The sequence below is a fragment of the Lissotriton vulgaris genome, chromosome 1_1 (genome assembly GCF_964263255.1).
Source record: "Lissotriton vulgaris chromosome 1_1, aLisVul1.2, whole genome shotgun sequence".
Classification (NCBI taxonomy): Eukaryota; Metazoa; Chordata; class Amphibia; order Caudata; family Salamandridae; genus Lissotriton; species Lissotriton vulgaris.
The window spans coordinates 1,662,635,076-1,662,654,280 of record NC_141685.1 but is presented as its reverse complement, the minus strand read 5'-3'; the positions used below and the strand labels follow the sequence as shown (position 1 = coordinate 1,662,654,280).

At 52.4% G+C, this 19,205-nt stretch overlaps 1 protein-coding gene across 1 annotated transcript in view; it reads right to left on the bottom strand.

Moving 5' to 3' along the window:
• SMO (smoothened, frizzled class receptor) overlaps positions 1–19,205 on the bottom strand; it is a 139,481-nt gene that overhangs the window by 81,019 nt on the left and 39,257 nt on the right. Inside the window, exon 3 of the mRNA XM_086918892.1 lies at positions 5,834–6,043. Within this exon, the coding sequence (XP_086775018.1) occupies positions 5,834–6,043 (210 nt within the window). The remainder of the gene's footprint in view (positions 1–5,833; positions 6,044–19,205) is intronic.

The following is a 19,205-nucleotide window of genomic DNA, read 5'->3' as shown; positions in this document are numbered from 1 at the left end:
AAGTAAACTAAAAAGGTGCCATGACACCTGCGCATTTTTTTTATTTTTTATTTACTGATCCGAGTTGGATCGCTAACTTTCAAAAAGTAGCATAAAAGCTTTTTTCTTTCCCCAAACGCAGGTCAGGGAAGCAACTCGGAGGTTGTGGGTGTACTACAGAGGTATCGAGTGGGGGAGGAGGGTGGGAGGGGGTAGCGGGGGGGGGGTACATGACATGTGCATGAGAGAGCACCGTAAAGCACAGGGGTAGAAGGCATATGGGCGAGAAAGCAACGCTTGCCACAGTGGGCATAAGAAGCACACGAGGGCGAGCACAACAGAGAGAAATGGAGAAACACACTGGTGAGAAAGCAACATGGAGTGCGGTGGAAGTGGGGGAAAGAAGTACATGAGGGAGACAGCTGAAAACACATGCACTCATGGACTGCTCAACCAAAAAGAAAAAGTAGTGCTTAGAAGGTAAACAGTAGAAGGACACAGATAATGAGGCTAGGCTCCACGGGAGGGACAAAATAAAGAAGTAACGCAGAGGCTTTTTCCCCCAAAGGTAAATGGGGGAAGCATCACAGAGGTCATGGGTGCAACATGGAGGGCGTAGGTGGGGAGAAGCAACACAGAGGGTGCGGAAGCAACACAGAGGATGAGGGAGCAGTAAATGACACAGCAAGAGAAAGCAATGTGGAGCACGGGGGACAGGGAAAGAGCGAACAACGTGGAGCGGAGGGAAAAACACATGGGCGAGAAAGCAAAGCCAGCAGGGGGAAAGGGGTTTATAAGAAGCACACAAGGTCAAGGGCAACAGTGAAGAGGGCGGAGTAGAGAAACATAGGTGAGAGAGCAAATCAATGGAGGTGGGGGAAAGACACGAGGGAGACAGCTGAAAGACACAAGCACTCCTATGGACTGTTTAACCAAATACAAACGAGACCTTAAAAAGTAAGGAGTGAAAGGACAAGTAATGACTCCATGCTTCAGGAGAGGAACAAACACAAGAAGAAGACAGTAAACTAAGAAATAAAACAAGCATTAGAAATGCAATAGGTCTCGCAGCATTAGAGTTAGTGCTTTTAGAATTGTTTAAGGGTTTTTTTGTAAATCTTTAGCATGAGGTTGAGGGTGAGTGAGGGTGAGGGGTTGAGGGTGAGTGAGGGTGAGGCTGAGGGGTTGAGGGTGAGGGTGAGTGAGGGTGAGTGAGGGGTTGAGGGTGAGGGGTTGAGGGTGAGTGAGGGTGCGGGGTTGAGGGTGGGTGAGGGGTTGAGGGTGAGTGAGGGTGAGGGTGAGTGAGGGTGAGTGAGGGTGAGGGTGAGGGTGAGTGAGGGTGAGTGAGGGTGAGGGTGAGTGAGTGAGGGTGAGTGAGTGAGGGTGAGTGGGGGTGAGTGAGGGTGAGTGTGGGTGAGTGAGGGTGAGTGTGGGTGAGGGATTGAGGGTGAGGGGTTGAGGGTGAGGGTGAGTGAGGGTGAGGGGTTGAGGGTGAGTGAGGGTGAGGGAGGGTGAGGGGGTGAGGGGTTGAGGGTGAGGGGTTGAGGGTGAGTGGGGGTGAGTGAGGGTGAGGGGTTGAGGGTGAGTGAGGGTGAAGGTGAGTGAGGGTGTGGGTGAGTGAGTGAGGGTGAGTGAGAGTGAGGGTGAGTGAGAGTGAGGGTGAGTGAGAGTGAGGGTGAGGGTGAGTGAGAGTGAGGGTGAGGGTGAGTGAGAGTGAGGGTGAGTGAGTGAGAGTGAGTGAGAGTGGGTGAGGGTGGGTGAGGGTGAGTGAGGGTGAGGGTGAGTGAGGGTGAGAGGGTGAGGGTGGGTGAGGGTGAGGGTGGGTGAGGGAGGGTGAGTGAGAGTGAGGGTGAGTGAGGGTGAGTGAGAGTGAGTGAGGGTGAGGGTGGGTGAGGGTGGGTGAGGGTGGGTGAGGGTGGGTGAGGGTGGGTGAGGGTGGGTGAGGGTGAGTGAGGGTGAGAGAGTGAGGGTGAGAGAGTGAGGGTGAGTGAGAGTGAGGGTGAGTGAGAGTGAGGGTGAGTGAGGGTGAGTGAGGGTGAGTGAGGGTGAGTGAGGGTGAGTGAGGGTGAGGGTGGGTGAGGGTGAGTGAGGGTGAGTGAGGGTGAGTGAGGGTGAGTGAGGGTGAGTGAGGGTGAGGGTGAGAGAGTGAGGGTGAGTGAGGGTGAGTGAGGGTGAGTGAGGGTGAGTGAGGGTGAGTGAGGGTGAGTGAGGGAGGGTGAGGGAGGGTGAGGGTGAGGGTGAGGGAGGGAGGGTGAGTGAGGGAGGGTGAGGGAGGGTGAGGGAGGGTGAGGGTGAGGGTGAGTGAGAGTGAGGGTGAGTGAGAGGGTGGGTGAGTGAGGGTGGGTGAGGGTGAGTGAGAGTGAGTGAGAGTGAGTGAGGGTGGGTGAGGGTGAGTGAGGGTGAGTGAGGGTGAGTGAGGGTGAGGGTGAGTGAGAGTGAGGTTGAGTGAGAGTGAGTGAGAGTGAGTGAGGGTGGGTGAGAGTGAGTGAGGGTGGGTGAGGGTGAGTGAGGGTGAGTGAGGGTGGGTGAGGGTGAGGGTGAGAGAGTGAGGGTGAGTGAGAGTGAGGGTGAGTGAGGGTGAGTGAGGGTGAGTGAGGGTGAGTGAGGGTGAGTGAGGGTGAGTGAGGGTGAGTGAGGGTGAGTGAGGGCGAGTGAGGGCGAGTGAGGGTGAGTGATGGTGTGGGTGAGGGGTTGAGGGTGAGTGAGGGTGAGGGGTTGAGGGTGAGTGAGGGTGAGGGTGAGTAAAGGGTGGGTTTTGACATGTGTGGTTTTAAGCTAGTAGGTGGGACATCATTTTTAAAGGAAAATTTGCTGAGAGCTAACAAAGTGGACGAAGAATTCGAGCAAGATCGTTGGCACTAGCTGGAGGGATTTGATAATTTAGTTACTACCTTGTTTCATGTCCAGTTCTGTGGTTTATCTGTAAACCTATTGCACTCTGGGAGTTGTAGTCTGGGTTTACTTAGATATTCAACCAATTGCACTGCACGCCTTGAAATGATACGTGTAGTTTTTAAGAGCCAAGACCAGGGATGGAACATGGATTCTTGCTGAAATGGAGTGAGGTTGGAACCCTAGCGGCATAAGAGGAAGTCCTCACCGGGGTATGTCGATGCTGCTGGATCTGAGCAGTCGCATTTATGAAACCAGTGCTGCATGGGGTGGAGACATGGGGGACCACAGCGTGGGGACTGAGCATGTTTGAGAATCTATGAAGTGGTCAGCAGCGGCATTTGGAGGTGGTGACTGTAGGAGAGGACTCTCACTGAAGGCCATGGAGCAGTTAAGGTGGACAAGGAGGTTATCATGGTTGGCGTGCCCGGGGTGGAGAGACGAGGCATGTGAGAGGGCTCTTCGTCCATGGACTGGCCGGGGGAGAGCAGCCGGAGGGAAGAGAGGGGAGGGGGGAGGAGAGCGAAAGGATCGGAGACACGGCGGGTAAAATAAAAAAATAAAAAAGCCGGAGGGAAGAGAGGGGAGGGGGGAGGAGAAATGCGACACGGCGGGAAGGGGAGGGGGCGGAGCGGGTCAAATAAACAAAAAACAAGCTGGAGGGAAGAGAGGGGAGGGGGGAGGAGAAGTGCGACAGGGGAAATGCGAGACGGCGGGAAGGGGAGGGGGCGGAGCGGGTCTGTGCAGGGGAAGCTGCCTCGGGCTGGGGGTGCTAGGAGAGGAGGAGGGGGGAGGAGACCTTGGAAGCAGAATCTGTTACAGCTTTGATGTGCCCTTTGAGATCCGGATTTTCGTCGAGCATGACGCCCAGTAGTGACCATTCTGAAGTCAACATCTCTTAGTTTCAAACTAGAGACTATGACTGTTGGGTCAGATTTGGAGGGGAAGAGAAGAAAATCAGTCTTGAAGGCATTATATTTAATTTGTTTTTGATCCATCTATTTGTGGCTGCTGTGCAGGACAGATTAATTCTTGGAGATAGGTTTGAGGAAATCCATCCATTTTGAGATCGAGTTGCGTGTCTTCAGTGTATTGGTGAGATAAGATGCCAAGATCTTTAAGTAGTCCCCCCTCTGTGATTCTTTGACTTGCACATTGTCAAGGATTTGTTCTAGGATCCAACTGTGTGGGGTGCGGACGGAAATTAAAGTGGGGTCAGAAAGGGAATTGTCAGTTTTCACTATTTGGGAGTGTTCTGAGAGGTAGGATTGGTACCATTTCACAATGCTTTCCTACTTGCGCATCCTGTTTTTAAGAGTGTCCAGAAGAATTTGGTGGCCGGTGATGATGTTTAACATGGCAGTTAGGTCTAATAAAAAAATGACGTCAGTGGCTTTTTTTAAAAGGTGCGGAGTGTGTCATTGGTCACCATTAGTGCTGCCAGTTTTGTACATGGTTTGGACCAAGCTTCGATTTTTAAGGGTGGGTTTTGACATGATGGCGGTGACTCATGGCTGCAGGGCTCTGGAGTGAGAATTGAAGCGGGGCAATTGTGGTGACTCCGCGATCGCTGCTGTGGTGAAGGCTCCGCGCCCGTGCTGCCAGATGATTTCTTCCTGCTCGCTGAGGAACGCCTAACACCCCCGCGCTAGATTGCTGCGCAGCCGAGGATTACCCAGGGCAAAGCTGCGGAGAGCTGTAACGGCGCATACGGGGTAGACGCTGCTGGCCTCGGTTTGGCGGTCTTAAAGAGTAGCCACTATACACCCCTGATAGCCGTGTAGATTGCTGGGCTGCGCGAAACAACGTGGAGCGTTACGGCGGCCTGTGCTCATCTGGCGAGACAAGACAGCGAGCAGGTCAGGGTCTGTGACCCGCGTGGGAGAGTGCCGGACGATCCAGCCGAGTGCACCAAAATCGTGTGAGTATAGTGGATTCAACAGCGGAGCAGATATCCTCGGCGCCGGTACCGGAGCTGAAAACCAGCGCTTACCTGGGCACCGGTAGGCAGAGTACCGAGAGGCTGCATGCCCTGAGGGCCCATTAGAGGTGATTGGCGTACTGCTGCAGCCTGGCTTCTGTCGGCATACGGAGAGAGTGAGAGTGTCTGGGGCTGCGTGCCTCTAATTGCACAAACGGTTGATACAGTGGCAAACACTGTGGCCACGTGAGAGAGGCGCGGAAACTACTGCGGTGCATATCCTCGGTCTTTGACAGAGTACTCACACGCCGGTGGACCATGCGGTGCAGCCTACGAGGAGATTGCTGGCGGACCGCCTGTGCTGCTGTTTGAATGTTTGCCACAGTCACATCGTAATCTTCTGGTGTCCTGGTCAATGTGACTGTCTGCAGGCAGGGGAGGAGAGGAGGAGGGGGGAGGAGAGTAGGGGAGGCACGGCGGGAAGGGGAGGGGGCGGAACGGGGGCGGAGAGGGGAGAGAGAGAGTAGGCAAGGGTAAACAAACACGGACGTGCACGCGCCCGTGACTTTTAAGGTCAATGCGCATGCGCATAAGCTTAATGCGCATGCGCATTGACCTTAAAAGTCACGGGCACTGCAAGGAATCGCCACGATTCCTTGCAGTTAGATAAAGAGTCGATGAGCCCCTATAGTCTCGCTTGCTCGATGCGCATGCGCATCGACAGGCGAGACCTAAAAAACAAGTATTGACTCCATGCTTCAGGAGAGGAACAAACACAAGAAGAAGACAGTAAACTAAGAAATAAAAAAAAAAACAAGCAAATGAGGTTGGCAATAAAGGTAACCAATGGCAAGCAATGGGCAGGCTTTAAGTCCACTGAAAGCTGACAATAAGTCTTTTGGCAAACAGAAAACTTGAGCGGTCTAGTAGGCGAGACCTAAAAAAGGTCAAATAAAATGAGGCTATTAATCCAAAAGTAACGATAGTGGTTTCTTATCACAGAGGACCTCAGCAACACTCCTGATCCGAGGTCGGACTCACCAGCGTAAAGAAGGTACAAAATACAGTGATGGAGCTGAACGCAGCGATGTAGCCATGCATCTCGCTATGCTCCCGCTCGGTGAAGAGGGGGTTTTGGCACTGTATTCCACAGCCCTCAACGTCTTCGTACCAGCTCTTGGGGTTGTCTGTCCGCACTAGAGGCGACTCACACTGGCCTGAGCTGTTAAACTTGATATTTTGCACTTCATTCTGAAGGAAAAAAAGGTAAAAGGTTATGGGACAATTCTTATATAGGACACCCAAAGAACAGCAAAAATCTGAACACCCACCATTACAGCCATATGTGTACCTTTCCTCGGTTAGTTTACTTTATATTCATTGCTATAGTTCACAGATTGTATATCACCATATCAAGGTCAAGTAAATTAACCTGCATATACAATGACTACCAAATTGTCATCAAGGTAAGCATACGTAGAGAATCAATTACTATTTTTGCCTCCACATGAATTTATCAAGATGCTAAGTAGCTGATATTTTGGATTCGATATAAGGGCAGTTCCACATCTAATCTACAATACTGTGTGGATTCCTTTACTTTTTAGTATTACCTACTCAGGTCTTACTGCCAGTTAAGCAAATACTTAAGTTACAGTATGTTATTTATTTCTACTCCACACTTCCCTAATGCAAGTCCCAGAAAAATAACAGTTGAATGTGCATTATTTTCTTTGAAGAGACAGGGTCCCCTTCCATTTAAAGTTATAAAAGTCGCTGTGGCATCACCCTTACAACAAAGAGAACTTAATTTTGAAAAGATTCCGCGGGCTCAAGGTGGCAATACAATAAAAATGTTGGTCGAGCTGATATTACTTTGAGATCATATCAGTGGCATTAATACTCAGGTACATGTAAGTGTGTTGCATGGGGACACGAGAAGGTCGGCTTGTAGTTATCTTGCACTAACTGTTTGGTACACGTGAATTCTGTCACACAGTTAACCGTACGAGTCACTGAGATGGTAGAACAAACTCCAGATAGCTGCACAGAGGCATGATTAGAAGGGCGGCTTGCAGTTATTTTGCACTAGGGTTCGGGCATATGTGAACACAGTTATGCGTTCACTTTATAGGTCATTCAAACGGAAAGGTATCGCTCACTTTCACAATGATTGCACGGAGGGATGATTTACAGCATGCACGTTGCACTAGCGCATCTTGGATTCAAATGTGCACTGGGGATAATTTTTCAATTTTGAGATAGACAAAGCTACACAAAATGCCTTTTTAGGTCTCGCTGGCGAAAGCACAAAGCACGTTCTCGCTGCAAAAACTATAGTCGTCGGTTCAGCCGATAACGAGTGGGGACAAGAGATGCCCACGCGCGCAGCATTGTTAATGGGAGAGATAAGAGATGGCCACGCGCGCAGGATTGTAAATAGGATTTGGTCACGCGAGTGAGTCAGTTTCCAATACAGACTCGGAGCAGCCGATGTGCACGCTCACGGCGACGGCGTCTCAAGCGCTCCCACCGCGCTTTCAGTTTCGCGGCCAGCGATCCAGGAACTCCATGCACCACGGCCGCCGCCATGAAGATCCGGGGGGGATCCATGCTTCGGGGGCTTCAGTTTTAAAAACGATGCCTCGAGCCCCAGTGCCTCCCAGTGCTGCCCAGAGCCAGCCCTACGCACACACGCCCCGGAGCAACGCCTTCCACATGCATGCTCTGGGGGCTTTATTTTTATTTCCAATAAAGGGGCTTGTTTGGCAGGTTAAAATGTTGTGCTTGACACGTCCTATCGCAACAGAACAAACTTCACTTCGGGTTTTATAGAAAGAGATTGCCCGGTCGAGCAGTTCTCGAGGCTCCCAGCCACCGCTGATAGAATTTGCTTACCTGGCAGGACAGCTGCGCCTCATGGGAGCTGGAAAAGGACACCCACCCCCCTTGGAAAGTGACCTCGGCAGCCGAAGGAGAGTTCTCACGCTTTGTGCGTGTGGTAGAGCAGGGCCCGCCGTCCCCACGCATGCAAGAAGTTGTTTCCCGGGTTGCTTGTTTCCTTATACTACCTTCATTAAACCATGGAAGCACTTTCTATTATTTTACAGGCATAGCCATGGTGATTGCATTAGAGCGGCTTCCCCCATCTCCATACACACCAGAAAGGCTGGTCTGGTCTATGCTGTGAAACCACGACAGGAATGCCGGTAAATTGGCATCCCTGAAACACAAAAAAGACACAATGAAGAAAGGCCTTCCGCAGCAGAAAGGAATGTCTCCGTCCCCCTCACTCCCATGGTGACAGCAGGCAGGGGGAAGGCGGGATGTCAGGGACAGTTTATGCTCGCGCCCCCTCTTGAGATAGCATCTTGGGGTACCCTTGGCTCATTGCATATTCTAATCTCCGTGTTCCTAACCGGGGCTGCGCAGTAACGTGGGGCTGTCCTTATTTGCATCATTCTCTCCGAGGCACGGTCAGTCGGCATGCCGAGTTTGCAACCCTGCGCTTCACTTGCCTTTTGGAACGCATAGAAGTGCGGCGTCAAATTGCTAATGAAAAGTGCAGGTCCCTAATGTGCACGCACGATGTATCCTCCTCAGTAACAACGCTACCACACCTACACTTCACACAGAAGCGCAAGCTTTCCGCCATTCAAACTCACACAAACCCCAATCATCACTCATTGTCCCTGTTGCCCCTTCCTTGTTTCCCAACACACACAGCCCCGCAGGGCGCCACAAACTCGTTTCTCACAAAGCATACAAATAAATGTACACATCTCCTCTCCCCTCTTGCAAAGCTTGCAGACCCCTCCTCTCACGACAGGTCCATCAAACATACATCCTTTAATCCCTACTGACAACGCACACAGATGCTTCTTGTCCCTTCACATCTTGCTTTATTTATCACCTCGGCACAGATAGCCCTTTGTTTTGACTCTAGTTTATCCAGCATTAAGAAGCCCATGGGGAAAATGAGCAAAGTTATCTTAGCATGTTTATGTCAGATGCACATTTTGTTATAACTTCAGCCAAGAGCAGGGCAAGTCAGGCACGCTTGCTACGCTCCCTCACCATAGTGCACTCAGCCACAACTTGTACGCCACACCACTTTCAAATGTCACCAGCCGCCACTGAGTGAGACGTTTGCGCGATTAAGCATACACCAGTCACTGGCTGATTTGCTCGTTTTCCCCATCTCTTAACCTTTCCCACTCATACCTGCTATGCTTACCTCCCAACTCTTACTGTGGAAAAAACATGGGCTTGTTTACCAGCGGATTTTTCATGTTTCGAATGTTTTATTTTACGAGTCGTTTCCTTTTCTCACTTTGGAAAGATGCACATCCTTAGTACTGCGTTTTCTGGAAATGTTTGTTTATCATATCCCTTAGGCTACTGGCCTTGCATTGCCCCCTGCAGCAGTTTTGACTAGTTAATAGCAGTGGAAGTAGTCAGTGTCTTATCAGAGAAACAAGCATTCATGCCACCAGTGCTGCTTCAGAACTGTACATTCAAAAGAAGTGAAGAAATTAATAGAGATCACGCCTTTCTTGTGTTTGGGTTTTGTGCTATCATAAGATCGAGTGCCTTCACAATGGAGGCTTGTTTTTCACTGCTGCAAAGTGGCGTAAGCCTGGCCCATCTGTCTCTACAATTGTGACCATTGCCAGTAGGTGTTTTTGTCTCTGAAGTCAAAGGGGAGCGGCAACATAAATTAACTAAATTGTTTGCAGGGAGAATGTGGGGTATTGGGGGCAGTTCGGTGATAAATCAAGTAACGGGAAATACTATTTTTCATCACCGTTATCAGTGCCTGCTGCTGAGATCAGAGAAAGAGTTTGCGTGACGGGTGCGGTCTCAAAGACTGAAAGACCGTTTCACTCTGACTTGAATCCTTCTGAATCCAATAATGCAGACCATTGGTTAATGTACATACTGCAGAGCTCAGCATGCAACGTAAAGCTCAGGGTTTGCAATGCTGTAGGGGCTAATTGAGCACTTGATCCTTCTTAGGTCGATGGACTGCGCTCCACCTCTCGTTTAGCTAGTGCAGGCGGCAGGGAGGGTCCCTACTATCCCTGCTACCTCGAGACTCAATTGGCTATCGTTTGTGTCTACATATCCGCCTACCAACAAATGTCAGTGCACACTTTTCCACCAGGCAAACACACCACCAGCCTTCAGTGCACGCTTCCAGACACTCACACCACCAGCGTTCAGTGCACACTTTCACCGGGCACAAACACCACCAGCGATCAGTGCCCGCTTCCACAACACACACACCACCAGACATCAGTGCACGCTTTCACCAGGCACACACACACACCACCAACCGTCAGTGCACACTTTCACCAGGCACACACAACCAGTCGTCAGTGCACACTTTCGCCAGGCACACATGCCACCAGCCGGCACACTTTCAACAGGCATACACATCACCGGCCGTCAGTGCACACTTTCAACAGGCCCACACACACCACTAGCCATCAGTACACGCTTTCATCAGGCATACACACCACCGGCTGTCAGTGCACACTTTCAACAGGCACAGACACCACAAGTCATCAGTGCACACTTTCACCGGGCATAAACACCACCAACCGCCAGTGCACGCTTTCACCAGGCACACACCACCAGCCGTCAGTGCACACTTTCACCAGGCACAGACACCATAAGTTGTCAGTGTGCGCTTTCATCGGGCACAAACACCACCATCCGTCAGTGCACGCTTTCACCTGGCACAAACGCCACCAGCCGGTAGTGCACACTTTCACCAGGCACACACAACCACCAGCCGTCAGTGCACGCTTTCACCAGGCACACTCCACCAGCCTTCAGTACACGCTTTCACCAGGCACACACACCACCAGCTGTCAGTGAACGCTTCCACCAGGCACACACACTACCAGCCATCAGTGCACAATTTCTACAGGCACACACCACCAGCCATCAGTGCACACATCAGTTGTTAACGCATCCACAATTAACTATTGTAGCAATCACAATATGGCGCACTTTAATTTTAAACATATTCATCTAAAGCGCAGCATGCTACCATTGCTACAAAAATAAATACAAATTGTTTTGGCTTACAATTTATAGACTTTTGTTGCAATCGGTGTTGCAATATTTTGCAATGCCAATAGCTCAAACGTAATTAATGCGAGACCTATTGCATTGCAAATGCTCGTTTCATGTTCTTGAGGGGTACACATCAGAACATTTATTGAAATGTGTTCCTTACAGTACCCCTGACGAAGGGTTAGGATAACCCGAAATGCAATGGGAAAAAGAAGATACTTTTACTTTGGAAAACCACTGTTATACATTTCGTAATGTGATGTAACATTGTCAAAGAGATAACCACATGTACTTTTGTACAAATTACACACAATTGTTTGATTGTAAATGTTGATGCAGTTGTCAACGCATAATTGTTAATACAGAGATGAATTAACAATCTCAAGAAATGGTTTAACTTGTCTATTTGGTTAAGTACGATTACCATTGGGTTGAACCATACAGGTCTATGAGTTGTGCGCCTTGTATGTTTTTAAAAAATATACATTTGTATTCATTTTAACACACACAACCCACCTTTACATGGCACATTTTCAATGGAAGGTACAATTTGAAATACATTGCATGATTATACAGCATCCATAGTTGAGACGACATCAGTATCTCAAGTCCATATCACCTTATATTGCATCCCGTTCACCCTGCTTATCAAGGTCTTCTCGAATATGTACATTCAATGTCATCCCACGGCGCAATGATCCCTCAACTTAGTGCTTCCAACAAACTCCTGCCCTGCCCACCCCCTTCCCCTTAACTGCTCCCCACCACCGTGCTCCGAAAACATAATCAAGAATAACCAAATGTATTTCCGTGCTAGGGAATGTAGGTCCCTGATCTCATTTCAGTCACACTCCCAGTTCCATAGGGTCTGCCCCCGCTCCCACTCACTCATAGGCCATTCAAACCTACCTACGTGTTTTGTGGTCCGACAGTTTCCAGAGAACCCTCCAGTGAGCCTGCTTCTGAATCCGCCTCCGGACACGTCAGCAGCTCCACCAATGCATACCATGCCTGAGCGCTTCCATCACTTTCTTGTTATTTACTCTCCTGGCCTGTTGGATTCTAACCATACTCTCACTGGATCCCCATTTCGCAAACTCCACCCTCCATCGTTCTATACTAGGGCCCTGCCTGGATTTCCACTGCCTTGTCAATTCTCGCTTAGCCAGCAACAACCCTAAGTCCATGAACTTGCTTGTGATCTTGGTGCGCTTTCTGTGCGGGAACCAGTGCAGTATACACACCCCATGGCAGGTTCTACCTGTCTGTCCGTCACTCCGCCCAGGACCTCCATCACTTCCTCCCAATACGTTCCGAGCTACGGGGAGCTCCACATCATGTGCTCGAAATCTGCCGCTCGCGTGCTGCACCTGGGGCAACAAGCCGTCTCTATATGAAAATATTTAGCTATTCGCTTAGGGGTTAAGTAGGCCGTATGTACAACATAGAAATGAATGAGCTGAAACCTGGCATTCCTTGTACCCTTCCATGCCCTCTCCATTATTTTGGTCCACGACGTCTCAGGACTATCCTTTCCCAAGTCCACTTCCCTTTTTGTGCGCAGGTGCGTCAGTGGCTGTAGTCCCTCCTCCACCATTCGCCTGTAAAGGCATGTCACTGCTTTCACCGTCCCCGCTGCCATTACAACATATTGACACGTCAACGACATCTGGGGCTCCAATAGCCTCGTCCCCCAGTACTTCTGAACCGCAGCCACCAGGGCTGCATGCAGCAAATAGCCACCTCTAGATTGGCCATATCTGACCTGCAGTGCCTGGAAAGGCAGGAAGACCCCCTCCTCATATAAGTCCCTAATCATCTGCAGTCCTAAATCTTCCCACTCTGCCAGCGCAGACCAGTCCACCCCATGCAGGAAGGCCGTGCACATGCCCAGTGGAATCTCCGGCGCATATGGGCGCGGAACCCCAATCCTTCACTTGTACCCGTTCCAGCTCGCCCTCAACGTTTTCTCCTCGCTCGTTAAGGAGTTGAGTCGCAATCGTTGTCCAAGTACCACAAATGAGAGAATATGCCTCGGCAGCCACCTATCCTCTGGTCCGCCTGGCCCCCTGAATTCTCTAGCTACTGCCTGCGTGAGCCACTGCAGCTGAGCCGCCAAATTACACCCTTCAAAGTCAGGACCGCCCACCCTTCTGCGCCCCTAGGCCTCATCATCATGGTCAGAGCCACCCGACGCCTACCAGTTCCCCACAGAAACCCCCCAACCAAGGACTGCAGCACCTTGAATACCGAGCTCGGAACCCCAACCAGCAGTTTCTAAAGTAATATAAAAGTCTAGGCAGCGCTACCATCTTCAGTAGCGCCACTCTATCCGCAACTGAGAGCGGCAGAGTGCCCCAGAACGACATACTCCCTTTGATCCCTCGCACTGCCCTATTCACATTGCCCTCCAATAGATCCGCCTGTTCATGTTAGATGTTAGTTCCCAAGTATTGCAGGCAACAAGGCTCCCATCTCAACCTCTCCAGGCCCGCAGGAGGAGTCATTGCCCTGCAAGCTGGGAAAAGGCAAGTCTTCTCCCAGTTCACACATAGCCCTGACACTTCTCCAAACATCCGCAACAGCTCAGTCGCCCCCGTAGCTACCTCATCAGACTCAGCCAGAAACATCAGTAGATCATCCGCGTAAAGCGATACATAATGCATTTCCCCACGGACCCCTATCCCAGTATAGTGCTTCCCCGACCTGGCTTGCATCGCCAGTGGTTCGATTGCCAACTCATACAGGAGTGGAGACAGCGGGCAGCCCTCTCTCGTCCCTCGTCCCACTGAACAAGGCTCTGATACCGTCCCCACCTGTCCGCAACCGCGCCGAGTCATATAATATACAGGTCCTCTTCACAAACGTTTCGCCCAATCCCATTCTGCGCATTACCTGAAAAAGATACGGCCATTCCAGGCTACCAAATGCCTTCTCTATACCCACCGATAAAATCAGGGCCTCCCATGTCGGCTCCTGGCAGTCTTCCAAGATTCGCAATAAAGCCTTATATTGATAGCCGTGCTGCGTTTAGAGATAAAACCAGACTGGTCCCGGTGCACCAACTGAGTCATGTGCGGGAGTAGGCGTGTCGCCAATATCCTACTCAGGATTTTGTAGTCGGTCGCCAACATCGAGATTGTGCGATAGGCCTTCACATCCGATGCTTCCCTACCCGGCTTCAGGAGGGGAATGATAATAGCCTCCTTCGTGGTCCCACGCAGATAGACTACTTGCAGTCATGGACCCAGCAAGTCCACGTACTTGGAATAAAATTCAACAGGCAGGCCATCCACCCCAGGTGTCTTGTTGCGGGCCATGTGCTTGATCGCGCAATCTAATCTCGCCCACCGTGATCTCACCGCCCAGTGAATCTCCCTGCTCCTTGCTCAAGTGCGGCATTGCAAACCCTTCCAAGTAATCCTCTATGTCCTCTGCATCCACAGCCAGCTGAGTGTGGTATAGACCTGAATAGTACCCGTGGATCAGCCCATTAATCCCTATCTCCGTATGTAGCAACTCCCCCGTGGCCATCCTCAAGCCTAGGATCGGATCGCACCTTGGTAGCGGATTGGCCAGCCACGCCAACAGAGCGCCCGATTTGTCCTCCTCTGCATGTATCCGTGCCCAATAATTCTTGTAAATCGAATGAGCGCAACCTCTCCATCTGCATCGCAACTACTTCCTTAGCCTCTAGCAATTCAGTGCCTGCCCCAGGTCTCCCCGGCCGGTCCCTTTCTGTTCCCCTCAGTTTGTCCTCCACTGTTTCCAGGTCCGCTAGTAACGTTTTCCGTACTCCCGCTACCTTGCTAATGCAGATGCCCCTGACCACGACCTTAAAGGCATCCCATTCTATTGCCGCCAACGCCGCCGTACCCTCGTTCTCCTCAAAGTATTGGGCGATGCCCACCCCCAACTCTTCACTAAAGGCTGGATCTTCCAACGCCTCCGGTCGGAGCCGCCAGGTCGGTATAAGTGACCTCTCTCCGCTCCATTGTATCCGCACTAACAGTGGATTTTGGTCTGAAATTGTTCTCCCTTAGTACTCACTATCTATCCCATTGGCATGGCCATCAGGGGTGCACAACATGGCGTCCAATCGCACATGCAGGTCGTGGATGCTAGAATAATAAGAATAATCCCTGTCCTCCATGTGCTGGGCCCGCCAAGTGTCGATTAGGCCCCAATTAGTTTGCCGCGTTCTCCTCTCCTTGGAGTTCTGATGTATCGGGGCACACGAGAGCGGAAGGTGGGACCTGTCTTTGCCCATATCCGCTACAGGGTTAAAATCCCCCCCAATATAGTTGCCCCGGTCAAACAGGGCGCCAAGCTCCCCGATAAGCTTTCAAAAAAGGACGACTGGTCAACATTTGGGGTATACAAACTGCACAATGTCACATCCACTCCGTTTAGTTTCCCCATCACTGCCACAAATCTCCCCTCTGGGTCAATCAGTTACTGCTTGGGCTGAAACAGGATCCCCGCTGTTATCCACACCAGGGCGCCCCTTGCGTACACCGAGTAAGTCATGCAAAATACCTGCCCTCTACATCTCTTCCTTAATGCCGCCCCCTCGGACCGGATGATATGCGTCTCTTGGAGGAGTGCCACCAACACCCCCCGCCTAACTAGGTAGGAATACACCTTATGATGCTTCTGCATGGAGTGAAGCCCTCGTACATTCCAAGTTATACATTGCAGGTCATGCAATGTCCCCATGAGTCAGATAGACCCTCCCCCGCACCTGCCCTCTATCAAAGAGCACACCGGTATCTCTAACTACCCCCAAACCTAGCCAACCCCCCCCCCCCCCCAGAAAAGGTGCTACAACATTAGAACCCATCCAAACTACCCATCAAACCACTCCCCCTACACTCTTAGGGAGCTACTCCCACCCAAACTTAAGGGAGGTGAGCCCTCAGCTTCAGAGAACCGGACGCCCAGCCCGCACTCAACCCCCAGCATAATATGCCAGTCCGCTCCGGCACCTCGTATCTTCTAGTCTTTTACAGCACATTTTCCACTTCCCCCCAACATGCTACAGACCTCAGCAAACTAGTCCGTGCCAACCTCTTCCCCTGCCGGCCCCCCTCCCTACTCCCCCCAGCCAGAGCCCCTCCCATGTCCAGCCAGAGTCAACATTACCCATCTACGATCTCATCCGCTGTCTCAGCAGTCACTTGTGGCAACTTCATGCTCCCAGCCTCCGAATGCTCATCCTCCTCCTCCAGAGACCCTCCGCCTGAGTCCGACCTTGCCAGGGGGGGGGGTGCCCCCTTCCATCTGTGAAATGGCCGTGACAGCCTGCAGCGCCACTGCCCTCTCCGTCTCCGTTTGTGTCTCGGTCGGCCTCTGGGCTGCTGGCTGATGTCTCCGGTTGCGTCTAAGTCTGCGAGGTCGAGGTCCCTCCGTCACAGCCCCCACGCCGCTTCCTGGGCCTCCGATACCCACTTTGTACAACTCCAGCCAGTTCCAGACCCCCTCCGGTCTGTCGTGAAAAGACATCTTGCCATCCACCATGATCTTCAAACGTGCCGGGCACATCAGAGAGTATTGTATACCTTCATCCCGCAACGCTCTCTTAACTGCTACAAACGACACCCTTCGGCGCTGAACTTCAAGCGTGTAGTCCGGGAACAGTGTCACCTTGCTGTTGCCCACTGTATAGGGACCCTCCGTCCTCGCTCTATTCAGTAGGAGATCCCGGTCTTTATAATGGAGCAGTCTGGCGACCACCGGCCTCGGCGGTCTCCAAGGGGATAAGGACTTGGTTGGTACCCTGTGTGCCCTTTCCAATGTAAAGAATGATGATAGACCCTCCGGTGCATTAGTTCCCTTCAGCCACTCCTCTAGGAAGTCCACCATGTTGGTTCCCTTCGCTCCTTCAGGCAGCCCCACCAAGCGAATATTGTTTCTCCGGTTCCTTCCTTCTGCGTCCACTGCCCGCCTCTCCAGTGTCTGCAGCCGGGCCTGAAAGTCCGCCATCTGCGCCTCCATCGACTTCTGAGCAGGCCCCAAGGTTTCCACAGCCGTTTCAGTTTGTTTCACTCTATCGGCCAGTTTGGCATGGTCTGCCAGAAGCAGCCCCAATCCCTGCGTTACATGCGCGATGTCCAACTGCAGAGCTTCCCTGATATCCACAATGGCCTTCAATATTTGATCAACCTGCTGCTGGAGCATCCCCTCCGATTGTATTTTCAGCCCCTTGGAAGCCTCTTCAGACATTGTCTCCTCGTCCTGCTCCGTTGGCGCTCCCACCTGCTTTCCTCTTGGCTTACCCATGGTCTCACGGGTCGTTAATCCCACACGTCCCCAGGGGTGGGTCCACTATTAGTCACGATCTTTCAGCTGGATCTCACTCCTCAGCCTGATCAAGCGCGGCAGTCCGCCTGTCCCTCAGCCCTCTCTTCCAGAGGCACACCCCAATCAAAGTTACACTCCGCTCTCCGCCGGTCCTCGGCATTGCCCCCGATCCCGTCCTTTGTTCAGGTTGGTGGTCAGCCGGGCCTCCGAGGCCCCCGCCCCGAAGTGCAGCTCACTCGAGGCCTGCCGTCAATGCCACCACAACCCTTCCGTGGCAGGGTCCCGCGGTGCTCCGCCTCATGTATCAGCGGTGGTCAGATTCTTCCGCCTTGCGTCGTGACACTGTGTGAGCCTCCAGGTCGTTCCTCGCACTACCTGCTCCAGTCCGTGTCTTCTTTTGTGGCCCCGCTCATTCCACTCCCTGCCAGGGTTTCCCACTGACGGCCGCCCCACGCCTTCTCCAGGCTATGGCTCCGCTGCGCTCTTTCACAGTGCCCCGCCGACTCACCAGGCACCCTCACTCAATCCTCCCACTCTGCTCAATGTTGCCATCTGTCAAGATTCCAAGACGGGGAGGGCGCGGGCACAGTCCAACAGCAGCAGCCAGCTTTGCGCCGCTCTCCGGACACTGCACTCGCAATATTCCCGCTGTGGCTGAGCTGCCCCATAAAGTCCCGTCGAGCAGTCCACATCACACGCAGTATATTAGTCCCCCCCGCGCTCTCCTCAGGATCAGTGCCACATTAGTGCCCCAGTGCCAAGGCCGCATCCAGGGCCTGCTCGCTGCAGTCTCATTGCTCCTTTGGAACCGTAGGCCTGTACCTTCACAGGCCCCTAGCTCCCCAGATATGTCACCAGGTGTGCTCAGCTTCAGGTCATCAGCCTCCCATGCTCCATCTGTCCTTGGCCGATCCGTCTTACCACGAGCAGGAAATCCCCACAATGCCTGTGACTATTCAGCAGCGCCGCCGGCCCGGGCGCGACTCCAGGCTGCTCCCTCAATGGTCGCTGCTATCTTCACCTCCAGGGGGCTCTCCGCAATGCAGGTAGAGTACTGGGGGTGATCTGCGGTCCAACCCGCACTGACCCCCGCCCCTTTGTATGCACCGGTAACACCCGGTCATGCCCGCGGCGCCCCCAGGCTCACACAGCGCCTCCCTCCTGCTCTTTAAACGTAGAGGGAAGGGGGAGGGGGGCCGCCTGCCGCCGAGCTCCCCTCGCCGCCTGATCCACTCCTCCGACTCAGGTACCTGTCAGCCGCCCAGGCGCCGCAGCGGTACACAAGTCCTCCAGCCCCGTTGGCCGCTTCAGGGCCTCACCGCTGCAGTCTTCAGCCCAGTCAGAGCGGCCGCCATTTTAATCGCAGACGGCCGCTACAGCCACCGGGACCCAAGCCCTCTGTGTCTCGCCGTCTCCTCACTCCTGCCACCAGAAACAATATCTATCAGCGCCAGGCTAATCCCGTAGCATCAGGTCCCCCGCGGAGCCACATGTGCCGCCCAGCTCCCACAGGGAGCCGGAGCCCGGAGCCCTCACGCCGCCATCTTGGGTTCGACCCGTGGCCCAGGCAGCCCCTTGCCGTTCGCCCCACTGCGGCGTCCCTTGGCCGTCGAAATTGCAGCGCCGGAGCTTCCAGGCACCTTTACCACTCCGCTAAGGTCATTGGGGGGGGGGGGGCTTCTTACACAGCCCCTCTACAGGTTCAGGGTCCGAGCTCCGTGCTCATGCGTCCGCTCCCATCTGCCTCTTGGCCACGCCCCATGTATGCCTTGTATGTTGTGTACATTTTCTGTACTCCAATGGGACAGCTTCAAGCACCACCATTCTGGTGGCACCCCATCTAAAACTGCAGCAGACAGAAGATATGTGATATAGTTTTGGAGGTAGGCTGCAATTAGAAGCAACATCGGTTCATACAGTGTAAAAACCTACTTTGTGCGTTGATGTCTTACATAACATGAGCTGGTAGGTCCTTCTGCTAGACTAATGTTAGGATATAATAAGGACACCTCTCCAATCCTGA